Here is a 12,937-nt window from a genome sequence, read left to right as displayed (position 1 = left end):
CTACTTCTACTGGATAGTCGCGTCGTGTTCAACGGATTCATTTGCAAAGAGATGGGCATTGGCCGGCTTCTGGACGCGCAGCATTTTTTCAAATGCATCGCCGCCTTCCCGGGATGCTTTGCGGGCGCGTTAAAGTTGGTTGACGTCACCCATAGGAATAAAGTGGAGCGCGGCGCGACCGAAGCGTCGCACGGACAAATGGATCAGCACTGTATGTTACTGTCGCTACGCCTGTCAAGCTTGTTATGCTCTTTCACAATGCAAATAACAATGTGTCATTTGGGTCCTTAAGTACTTATATCTTAAAGGGACTTTAGTTAGACAACAAACCTCATCTAAATGGACTTTTAACAAGATTATTTCAGCTGTTACTGGATACTAAATAGTGAGCCAAACAACTCAGAAATTAGTATTTAGAATAGTCTTTTTTTTCCAATTTGAAATGATGCTGTACACCAACGCCTTTTAAGATGAGGACGAACCAACGTGTACCTCTAGCTCAGGTAACGACTTTAGCCGGGGTTGCTGGATTGTAAACTTCCCCAAATCAACTACAGATTAGGACAGAGACGCTAACGTTAGCCTGACATAGCAGCATCCAGGGCCGGCGGGGAAATACTATACAGTGGATGTTCTAGTCAGTTTTTAATATTTTAATATAAATTGTAACCCCACAAAATAATGTAAAACCCCTGGCCTTGGAAGTAACGCTGCATTACTACTGTAGGTAGTAAGATAGTTAGCTGGACATGCTAACTTTTGCATCTTACGGTAGAGCAGATAAACACACACTATTTAATGCGTTCTTTGCACTTTTGCTCTTTTGTTTTAAAAGAAACCGGTTTAGTAATTCTCCACTTCCTGTTTACGTTTTCTAAGCTATGATTGGACGATTGTGGACCCGACTGCATTTTCCTGCAGCACATTTAAACTAAGAGACATCAGCAGCACCACAGGTCTTTTAATAAAAGTGATGAATATTTAGAAATGATCATTACACTCAGGACATAAACACAAGAGTCCCAACTGAAGCTTCAAAAAATGGCCTTGGAATGCAAAAGGGGCATGTTTTTATTTTTTTGTCCTTTCCACGTGTCCGTCAGTCTGAACATGCTAACCGTGTGCATGCCGCCAGGTTTCCCATTTTCTGTTCAGGAAGTTATAAAACTTGCTGTTGCTATATGTTGTGGCTTTTTGTTGTGCATTGTGTCATTTTGTGATTCTTCATCCTCTCATCTTCATCTGAATTTCAGCATGTTGGCAGACGCTGCACTTTTTTCTCCTCAACTCGAAAATGGGATTTTGTACAAAGTAAATAAAAAGTATTTTATAATGTGAGTTTAAAAAGAAGTAGATGTTGTCTTTTTTCTATCATGGACTGTCCCCTCTGTGTGTGGTGGTGTTTTATTTTGAAAACACCTTTACTCCTCAACTCTTATGGTCCAATAAATCCCTCTTGTTTCTTGATGATGGCTGTGATTGGTCGCTGTGGTGTGAACTGATATGATGATGAATTATGTAACATGCTTCTCACATGAATACATGCAGTTTGGGTATCGCATGCCGAGGAGTGTGTTTTAGGCGCTCGTATGTAGGTTTACAGCATGTGTGAGCGTGTGTGTGTGTGTGTGTGTGTGTGTGTGTGTGTGTGCGTGTGAGCGAGAGAGCATGTTTTTAGTTATTTTGAATCTATCTTGCTGCATGTTTTACTTACTGTTTGTGTAAAGAATGAAATGTGGGGACTGCTTTGCAAAAGCTTTGGGACAAACCTGTTGTTATGGGAAGGCAGGAGTACCACCGGCAACACACACACACACACACACACACAACAAAAGAGCCAAGCATTGACAGTATGAGGTCAGATATTATAGATCTGCTTTGAAATGTTTTCAGACTCCATTAAACGATTTGTCTCTCCTCGCCCTGCACACTCTTTGTTCTTGACAAACATTTGTAATTAGACTGACTCCAACACTGAGCAGCAATTTGTAAATCGGACCCCTTTAAATCATTGGGTCCTTTAAGTATATATATATATATATATATATATATTTAAGAGGACTTTTATTAAACAAACCTCATCTAAGTGGACTTTTAACCTGAATCCAAGTAAGAATATTTCATTTGTTTCTAAATACTAAATAGTGAGCCAAACAAAAGAGAAATTAGTATTTAGAATAGTCTTTCTTTCCCGACCTGAAAGAACACCAACTACGGACTGAGGATTTAGGAATTAATCCTCCTCCTACCTCCGCTTACTGTATTTTTGTGTTAGCAATGATGAGTAAGATATAAAACACACTACCTTAATGTGCATCGGTCCAGCTGGCTGTTACGTAATTTCTGCCTGGGACAAATATCTAAACACATATTATTAAGCTCACTTTTTCTGACACTTAGTTTATAAGGACTAATGAGAACATGATTTTGGCCAGATGTGTTGAGGAGAGAGGAATTTTTTTTAAATTGCCTAATTTGAATCATAGTTCAAAGCATTGTGTATATACCTTATATTGTGGTCAATGTGGTTTCTAGACTTTACTGAAAATACTGCAAGAAACACTAATTTAAACGCCTGTAGGATTCAGAGAATTAAACCAAAAACGTGCACACCTGTTAAGTTGCAGCTTTAAAAGAACGCACTGAGCTTTTTTCTCTCAGTCATCTGTGCTACTGTAGTCTATATCCACGACGTTCCACTTCCGGGATTGCTGCGGTGCCGCCAGAAATTCCGCCGGATGTCCCTCTTTTCGGCCGGATGTCCGTCACCTTCCTCTTTCTTTGTGTTGTCTTTTAAAACTCCGGTGGATTTCTGAGGACTATGGTTAACTGCTCCTCAGATCTCTGCAGGGTAAATCCAGACAGCTAGCTAGACTATCTGTCCAATCTGAGTTTTCTGTTGCACGACTTAAACAACTTTTGAACGTACACATGTTCCACCAAAACAAGTATTTAGTCAGAAATAATGTCAATATGTTTTTTTATTGTCTCAGCCAGCTGGAGGGGTGTGTCGCTGTCTGTGTTTGATTGACAGCAGCTGGCAGGTGAAAAGTAAACACACATGCTGTAGCCAACATGTCATGGGTAGACAAAGCAAGGACCAGCATCTAACCAACCGGAGTGACATTTGCAGATATGTTTACATGCTGTTTAATGTGCTGCAGCTGAGCAGCTAATCAGCCATGTAGCCTGTACACTGACGTTAGCAGTGCACTTATCCCAGGTGAATATTTGTTTGGCGGCTTGTTCAACAAGCTAAGCTGCAGGATAAGACGTGTGTTCATGTTTTTTTTTAAGTTGGATGAAAAGGAGATTTTAGCAGGAAAGCTACCGTGGGTTGTTGTGTCTCTTGTGTTGTGTAGCAGGCTGCTGTCTGGCTCTGTGTAGTCCAGCATTGCCAGACCTACCTCCACAGCGCTGTGGAGTAAAGTCTGGCTACACCACAGATACATTCTAGGATGGGAGTAAAAAAAATACTCTGGGTTGTTTGCATTTCTTTAAACCAATCACAATCGTCTTGGGCGAAGGCTAAGCTACGGACGCAGCGACGGCGGCTCTGCTAAATAGTCTCGGGAAGGAACTTGTTTTGGTGGAACATTTGCACCCCGCAAAAGTAAAGCGCCACATACAATATTACATGTTGTTAACTGTTACTGTACAATACAGTAATGTGAGCTATTTAAATTAGCTGTGTGTACTTTCGTCCACAGCAATCCACGCCAATCGGTCCCAAAATGTCCCAGTTAGAGAGTAAATGCCGTAAACATATTATTTGTAAACTTCTACAATCATTTCCCGAAAGAACCAAGCAGGCCTGCCTACAGTCCAAATTGTCTTAAAAACTTGCCATTTTCAGTGTTGCTAGCTCGATGTTTGTTGTTGTTGTTGTTAAAATAAGGTCTCCATCTACGTAGATGGAGACATGAATGGTATTCTGTCGCATCAATGCAAAACTAGAGGGTGCCATCATGAAACCACAAAATACATAAAATTATCCATTTTGGTTTTGGCAAGAAAATAAAAGGCAGTTTAATTTCAGTTGGACTTTAATGCTAAATTGTTATTGCAGAGAATATGGCTATAATATACCAGTTTTTGTAGAAGTTTAGTCAAATCTGCACAAAAATAACATAATTAGTTGACCAGTAGAACAAAAAAAACCTATGTTATTCATTCACTGATCCTGCTGGGACTGTTGGGCCAGACAAACGCTTGTAGTGATGTAAGCTTTTTTCTAGCTGCCACTCTCACTCACAAGCTGCAAAGAGAAGTCACTTCATTACTTTGTTTCCTCGGATTCTTTTCTTCATCTCTCTCATCATCTCATCTTCTGCCAATCTCGTTTCATGTCCTCTCACATGTCCTTCCCTTTATCCCTCACTTCAACATCAAAACATCTCTGCTCACATTTTCATTTCCCTTCTCTTGTCTCATTGGCGGTCATCGTAATCTTCAGTTTCTGTACGTAAGCTACCTAAAATGATATCCAAAAAGCACATTTGATAGATAAATATTCTTTTTTATTACAACTTCATACCCATCACAGTAGCTATTAACACACATTTCTGCTCATCATAAATTGTAATTGTATATATTCTTCATATTCCTTTTTTATACATTGTAGACATATTGATGTTTTATGTACTTGAGATACAGACCTTCATATTTTTAATAGATTTTAACACTTTTTAACATTCTGTCACAGCCCAACTTTCCCTTGTGGATCAATAAGGTTTTATTTTTTATCTTGCTCAGACACTCAGATCTGATAACATGAAGTTGACTGATTTGTGACCGTGCACACTATAAACATGAGTTTAGTCTTTTGGGAAGTACTTGACTCCTTCAAGCAGAAAACAACAACAATGAAGACCCCTCCCAAAACATTTAAATATTACCCGGGGGTTAAGGGACTGTTTGTTGAGGAAGAAGCCAATTACGAAAGCAGAAAAAAAGCTCCATAAGGTGTTTGTTTAGATAGATGCAAACACTCAGCCTAATTAGTTCAAACTTTAGGGAACAACTTGTTCCCCCCCACAAGGACGTGAGTCAGGAAGTAGCTACGGCTTCCTCCGCTCGTACTGATACTAACAATGATTGACATTTTCCTGTAGAAAACAAAATACTTCAAATAGTTCATGAGGTTTGGTAGATGTTGTGTAGTCAGATACTTTGACATGCTAAAACATTGTTAAAGGCCCATTACATCCTAATGGTGGTGGAAGAAATATTCAGATCCTTTACTTAAGTAAAAGTACTAATACCACACTGTAACAATACACCATTACAAGTAAAAGTCCTGCATTGAAAATGTTACTTAAGTAAAAGTATGTAAGTATAATAAGGAAATTGTAGTTAAAGTAATACATAAGTAAAACTCAATGCAGAAAAATGTTATATATTAGGCTACCGTATATTATTAGATTATTATTACTCATGCATAAATGTAAAAGAAGGATTTTACTCTTGTAGTTGTTTGAGGTGGAGCTCATTATGAACTAATGATTATTTGGATTATGGATTAACTTGCTGATTATTTTCTTAATCGAATATTTGGTTTGTAAAAAAAATATGGAGAAATGCCGTCACAATTACCCACAGCCAAAGGGACACCTTCACAATGTTTGTCTTGTCCAACTGTCCAACAGTCCACACCTCAACATTATTAACAGTGAATTGGCTAATTAATTACTAAAAAGAGTTTAATATGACCATTAATACAGTATAAGTGCATATTAGAGTACGGATCGGGTCACATTTTTCTGTCCCAGCCCGGCCCGAGCCCGACAGGCATTAAGATGTTTATGTCCGAGCCCGACCATAGCCCGACACAGTTAAAATCTCATTTTTTTCCTCATACTAATGACACATACGTTTGTTTGTGTGGAAAGCCCGCTTTTATTAAGCAACTGTAGGAAGGCATTCGGAAATGTCAACAGATGAGCACATCAGCGCACACGGGGCAACAAGCACACGTTAAGACAGACGCGCACCAGAGGCCCAATCATATCACAAATCTGAACCTTTGCATCAAGTGAAACAGGCCCATTGGCTACCTACATAATAAGCTGTTTTAAATTTAAAAGGTTCAATACCTTATCGCGCTGATGTGACCAAGCCCAACCGGAACCTGAACATCATTTCTAAATATCTGTCCGAACCCGGCCTGGCCCGTCGGGTACCGTCGGGTAACGTCGGGTCCCATCGGATCCCGTCGGGCTCGGGTCGGGTATCCATCCTCTAGTGCCTATGGACAGTAGAATGGAGTTGGGACGCACAACTGTTTCTCTGCTCTCCTCTGCTGTGGCTCACTGGATCCTGACAGTGGCTTTGCTGCCCCCATGTGGACAGAACAGTGGATTACACCTTCATTTAAACCATCTTCAAACCTTCAGATTAGGACTATCTTTGTACTCTGTGCCATTCTCAGTGGTGGAATGTAACTAAGTACATTTACTCAAGTACTGTAGTTAAGTACGAATTTGAGGTACTTGTACTTTACTTGAGTCTTTTCTTTTCATGCTACTTTCTACTTCCACTCCGTTACATTTCAGATAGAAATGTTGTTCTTTTTACTCCACTACATTAATCTGACAGCTTTAGTTACTAGTTACTTTACAAATTAAGAATTTTGCACACAAAACACATGCAGTTTATAAAATACAGTGTTTTATTATAAATTAAACTACCCCATAATAGGCACACAACTTCATCCTAAATGATTAGCTGAATAAACACTTAGTTGATTGACAGAACTGCTTGGATTGTTTCTAGTTTTCTAGTGTGAGGATTTTTCTGCATGGAGTACTTTTACTTTTATTACTTTAAGTCAATTTTCCTGATGATACTTATTTACTTTTACTTAAGTAACATTTTCAATGCAGGACTTTTACTTGTAACAGAGTATTTTTACAGTGTGGTATCAGAATGTTTACTTAAGTAAAGGATCTGAATACTTCTTCCACCACTGGCCAGGCTAAATCAATACAGCAAGCAGTTAAAGTATGTGTTTGATTCTCATGAATTCAGTGATTAAATTACATTTTAGCACAGAAAGAGAAGAGGTCTAACAGAGGACTGCAGCCAGCGATAGTAGAACAATACGATGTGTGTGTTAATGGACAGAAATTATCTACTTTTTGTAACTTTAGTAAGTTTAAGTGAGGTGTAAGACTAAGCTTAGTCTCCCTTTGCCAGACCCTCCTCCAAAGTGCGCTGAAGGAGGGTCTGGCTACTCCACATTAGAGGATGGATACCCGAACCGAGCCCGTCGGGACCCAACAGAAGCCTACCTGATGGGCCAGGCCGGGTTCGGACAGATATTTAGAAATTATGTTTGGGTTCGGGTCGGGCTCGGTCACAACAGCACGATAAGGCATTGAACATTTTAAATTTAAAAAAGCTTAAGCCTATTATGTATGCCTGTGTTAACGTGCGCTTTTTGCCCCGTGTGAGCTGATGCGCTCATCTGTTGACATTTCCGAATGCCTTCCTCCAGTTGCTTAATAAAAGCGGGCTTTCCACACAAACAAACGTATGTGTCATTAGTATGAGAAAAAAATGAGATTTTAACTGTGTCGGACGCGGGTCGGGCTCAGACATAAATCTCTTAATGCCTGTCGGGCTCGGGTCGGGTTCGATCACGGCTCTGTCGGACGCGGGCCGGGCTCGGACAGAAAAATGCGGCACGATCCGCACTCTACTCCACATAGCATTCGGGGATGGGAGGAAAATGTGCTCTGGTTTAAAAATATTTCTTTAAACCAATCAGAATCGTCACGGGCGGTGTTACACTCCGCACAGAGCCGCTGCAAAATAGTCGTGCGAGAGAAAAAACTCAGATTGGACAGATAGTCTAGCTAGCTATCTCAATTTACCCTGCAGAGATCTGAGGAGCAGTTAACAATAGTCCTCATAAATCCACCGTATTTAAAATTCCAACACAAAGAAAGCGGAAGGAAACAGAAAATACAAACATCCGGCGGAATTTCCTGCAGCACCGGAGCAATCTCGGAAGTGGAACGAGAAGGATAAAGACTAGACTAAGCTAAACCAACCAATGACTTCTTCCTTGACTTGTCTTTTTCTGTCTTTATGTTTTATTTTTTTGTTGTGGTGATTTCTTTTCTTTGTATTTTGTCGCGCTCCCCGTCCTGAAGCCCTCCTGAAACGAAGGACTCCACCATCGACTCCCCGGACACTCAGCGCCAGGAGTGGTTCGCTCAGTACTTCTCCTTTTGATTGACCACAAACCTGCAAACACAAGGATTCAGCATGTCAACCAAACTTAAAGAAAAAAAGAAGAAGAAAAAAAAAAAGAGAAAAAATGTTAAAAACTATTTGTTCTTTATTGTCATTGAGAGGTTTGAGGATCAATTCACTACAGGTTCAGTCAAATGAAGCTATAATCCATGGCTTGAGAACTCAATGTCATTCATTTGGTTAAAAAAAATTGAATGATTATCCACTTCCCTGTTGTTGACTGAGGTGAAGGTGAATTGAGCCTGAATCCTGACCATCAAACGTCATCACTCTGGTCTGATTTGAGTGTTTGATAATCTCTGATTGTTTCACTGTGGACGAGTTTCTCTCTTAGTACAGTGACAATGATCATCTTGATGTTTATTTCATTTCTTTACATCCTAACTTATGTTGCAGTTTCTTGGGACTAGGAACAAAAAAGAGTGGTTCATTATCATGCTGCTAATTGCCATTGTTGGACTACAGTAAGAAATATATATATAAAGAAATATACGGTAGGTTATTGTGCTCTCTCTCTCTCTCTCTCTCTCTCTCTCTCTCTCGCTCTCTCTCTCTCTCTCTCTCTCTGTACGGCATCTTAGACTAGGAGCGCTGATCTAAGACCAGTTTGCCGCCTCATTTATGGTGACATTTTACATGGACCTGATCCTAGATCATTTACACTTCTCTGACATGAATACAGGCTCTGGTTTTAGGACGACACCATCATGGCAAGTTTGTTACAGCTGCATAGAAGTTTCAGCAGATTTTGGTAGAATATTAAAACCTGTTTGTATGGCTGTCTGTCTCAACACAGATACAATGATGTCTCACCAATTTTAAAAACAAAAATAGCATATTTTATATTTATATTATAATGTGTATGCTTAATAAATAATTATTGTGACATTTACTTGTGTTTGTTTGTCATTTATTTGAGTGAATCGGTGGTTTACATTTAAGTTGATGTCCGATTATGGAAGTTCATTATATATTCATTATAAATATACATACACTACTGTATGTTACAGTTTATACATTTTACTATTACTATTCACCTGTCTACCACAGTATTATATTTTATATTACATTTTATTACAATATGATAACTGCTGCCTGCACTATTTTGTCTTTATTGCCTTTGATTCTAATAAGATTTAACTGATGTTTTTTTTTTCCTTTTATACATATTTGTTTGAGCATTATTTGAGGGAGACTGACAATTAAGAATTTAAATGCCAACGACTGCTTCACATATGACAAATGAACTTGAATATTGAGCAAAAACAAATTGAGTTTTAACGGCTAATTTGATGCAGAACAAGTTTACTAAGTTCATTGCTAGTTTCAAGGCCAGTTTCAGTTCTTGTTTGTCCCTATTTTCTCAGAACTTGAGAATGTAGGAGAGTGCTGACCAACAGACTTCATCAGACAGTATTTTAGACGAATAAAAAAAAAAAGCAAGATAAAGATAAAACAGAGAAGAGACTGACATTAGATAGATTACTTCAACTGTTGAAATTTCATTTTCTGGTTAAAAACTCACAAAGAGTTGTCCTTTGCACTCAGCATGGGAGACAAACTTACAAAACAGATTGCTGTTTTAAAGACGATGAGTAAATGAATCCTGTACTTTTTGGTCTTTGCATTCTTTTACTTTTTTGAATCTGTCCCTTACTGTTCTCAAATCTTAATTTGCAGATTAATAAAAGCTTGGATTTCTCTTTTGCCCGCTCAATAGTTTTGTCATTAGTAATCTTCCATACCTCTTCAGCCTGGGGTATTTTAAAAATAGTTCTAACTACTGTCAATAGAATATAAAACTACAACACAGAGAGTACACCACAAAAAAAAAAAACATTTTCCAAATGATTTTAATGAGCAAATCGTTTTCCAGGGTGATTGCAGTGAAAGGGTTTCTCCCAGATGTCCTAATATATATTTCCACTGGGTCATCAGTCACTGTTTTTACTACAGGTTTGACATAAAATGAGCTAGTTATTTTTTTTATTATGTTAATATCTAGGCTATTCTGCAGTGCTAGTGTAATATCATACCACACATGGATTTGAAAATACAGTGTTTTAAACCCAGATTGAATGGTTTCATTCAAGACGGCTCAAAATATATCATATACAAGGTAAGACGGTGAAGGAACATTATGTATAAGGTGCATAGGGAATCTTATGATTGCATTATTGTTTTATTGGATCTTTTATGCATCAGTGTTGTCAGAATGAGAAATAGCCAACTACTTCAACTAGATAGAAGAAGATGATGAAGAAGGAGAACCAGACGAGGAGGAGGAGGAGGAGAGAAGAAGAAGAAGAAGAAGAAGAAGAAGAAGAAGAAGAAGAAGAAGAAGAAGAAGAAGAAGGTACAATGACAACTTTCCCCAGCTGTTTGAAGACATTTCAAAAAATGTTCATGTCCTCATTGTGTTTCAAAGTGTTTCTTTGCTGGTACCGCAAGCAGACCGTATGTTTTACCATGCAGTTTTAAAAGTAACCGGTAGAGTGCAGTGACGTTGTAATATCGTTTAATAATAAACTACACATCTGATGAACCGGAAAATAAACAACCCCTGTATTGGTTCCTGTAAGGTTACAGGCAGAAAAATAAAGATGGCGGCTACGGGAGCCGGGTCTCCTAGCCGGTTGGTCCAGTACGTTGTTGTCCGGTCGGATCTGGTTCACAAGCTGTCCTGGCCTCTGGGAGCCGTTATAACTCAGGCCTGTCATGCCGCTACTGCCGCCATTCACCTTCACTACGGGGACTCGGATACACAGCAGTACCTCGCAGAGCTGGACTCCATGCATAAAGTGGTGCTAGGGGTAAGCTCGACACGTCACGCCAAACTCCAATCAAATATTTGTCACTTTTAGTTATTACAGCGCTTATATCGTTTTTCACAATATACCTAACAACACATTAAATCTGTTCTGGTTAGGTGTATTATTCGGCGACACAAAATTTCTGTAAAGTGTCATATTTAACCGGTTTGTATGAGCTACCCTCCTTCACTATGGGTCTAGCTAGCTAATTTAGCGCTAGCTATTTAAAACACATGCGAAAAGTTTGAGAACCAGAGGTGAAGCGATTTTAATTTTTTTGCTAGTAAAAGATTTTGTCTGATGTGTAAGATGAGTGCCGAATTTAAAATTAACTCCCTGAGAGTGTAATAAGGTATTTCATGTTTTTCTAGGTATATATTTGTGGTGATGAGCAAAGAAATTATGAAATGATAGAATTTCTAATGGAGTATGGTATGTTCTTGTATGTTTTTTCTCCGTACAAGATTTCAGCTGTCATCAGTCTTTGAGACTTTGATGTTAGGGCAACTAAAAATAACTGATAATGTTGATCTGTCTTGTCTTGTTGTTCTCAAGGATTTGTATAATTCTATTTAAAATAAAAATGTAATGTATTATAAATACACCTGATGAAACTCCCTCCTTAGATTTCAGCCAAGTAGCACACAGGCCCAGCTAAATTTCACTATGATGCAAAGAAAATGTTTAGATTTACTATTTCATTCAGAGGTTTTAATGGCAAACACTGCATGTGATTTGGACAGGACAACAAATATTTCCTCACATGGAGCACCGAAAATGTGACATGGCTCAGTCTTGTTAATTTCTTTGATAGCGCTGTATTACTGTGTCTCTATTTGTTTTTCTCCAGGCTCCAGACGAGGCCGCCCTCTCCGGTCTATCGGAGACCCTGACACAGGCTGGTGTGGCCCACAAGCTTTGGATCGAACAACCGGAGAACATCCCCACCTGCTTGGCTCTGAAGCCATGTCCAAAAGAGACTGTCCAGCCGCTGATGCGCAAGTTCAAACTCTTCAAATGACTGCCTTGAAAGACATTGTCCACCTATGCACTACAGTGCACGTCAGTATCTAATTTCATCCATAAAAGGAGAACATCTGAAAGTTGTACTCTTCACCCCAGTGCATCCAAACACCTGTAATAATGTCCTAGATTAAAGTTGGAAAATATGAAGTTCTTTTCTGGATTAATTTGTTCAGTTGGTTGAAAAAATAGCTTGATACAAAACAAGGCAATTCATTCTTTTTTTTGGCGTATTTTCTTTATCAATAGGACAGTTTAAGTAAGGGGGGGGGACATGCAGCAAAGGGCCACAGGTCGGAACTGAACCCGCAGCTGCTGCGACAATGACTGAGGCTCTGTACATGGTGAGCTAACGAGGCACCCCAGGCAATTGATTTTGCCACAACAAAGTAAAATCCATTTCAGCAATGTAAAAAAATAAAAAATGGACCATGTGGTATGGATGGCTTTGACTTGTAGCCACATGAAAGCAATTGCCTTTCTCGAGCAGTTTAATTTAATCTGTTGTAAACACATTCAGTAAATAAATCATCCTTGTTTAATAAACTGTCTTAAGAATGCATGCTATCACATTGCCAATCCTCAATTTCAGGATGGAAAAAGATCTGCTTTGTCTTGTTTTGCTGTGGCATGACTCACACGAGTCAATGTTTTCATGCACATTTACACTTTCTCATTTCCTTTGCATCAAATCAAGTTGTGCAAAATCTCTAGCTATTTTTCTACAGTATGAACCGTCACTGCAAGGCCTCTAAACACTGTTTGCAAAAGTCTTAACACAGGTTACATTATTCAGGTCATTTTTTTAGAAAGAACCCCCCCCCCCCCCCAAAAAAAAA

At 38.9% G+C, this 12,937-nt stretch overlaps 2 protein-coding genes across 5 annotated transcripts in view; both read left to right on the top strand.

The window, feature by feature from the left end:
- fam184ab (family with sequence similarity 184 member Ab) overlaps positions 1-8,675 on the top strand; it is a 96,330-nt gene extending 87,655 nt beyond the window's left edge. For all 4 annotated transcript variants that reach the window (XM_078274635.1, XM_078274636.1, XM_078274638.1 and 1 more), the window contains one exon: positions 8,160-8,675. In XM_078274635.1, the coding sequence (XP_078130761.1) occupies positions 8,160-8,241 (82 nt within the window). In that variant the 3' untranslated portion in view covers positions 8,242-8,675. The remainder of the gene's footprint in view (positions 1-8,159) is intronic.
- Positions 8,676-10,839: 2,164 nt separating this feature from the next.
- On the top strand, positions 10,840-12,658 carry ptrhd1 (peptidyl-tRNA hydrolase domain containing 1). The gene is made up of 2 exons (XM_078275222.1): positions 10,840-11,075; positions 11,926-12,658. The coding sequence occupies exons 1-2, from the start codon at positions 10,866-10,868 to the stop codon at positions 12,094-12,096; spliced, it is 381 nt and encodes a 126-aa protein (XP_078131348.1). The 5' UTR covers positions 10,840-10,865; the 3' UTR covers positions 12,097-12,658.
- Positions 12,659-12,937: the final 279 nt, after the last annotated feature.

The sequence above is a fragment of the Sander vitreus genome, chromosome 18 (assembly GCF_031162955.1).
Source record: "Sander vitreus isolate 19-12246 chromosome 18, sanVit1, whole genome shotgun sequence".
NCBI classification, from domain to species: Eukaryota; Metazoa; Chordata; class Actinopteri; order Perciformes; family Percidae; genus Sander; species Sander vitreus.
Note: the sequence above shows the minus strand (reverse complement) of the source record. Positions and strands in the feature narration are given on the sequence as shown.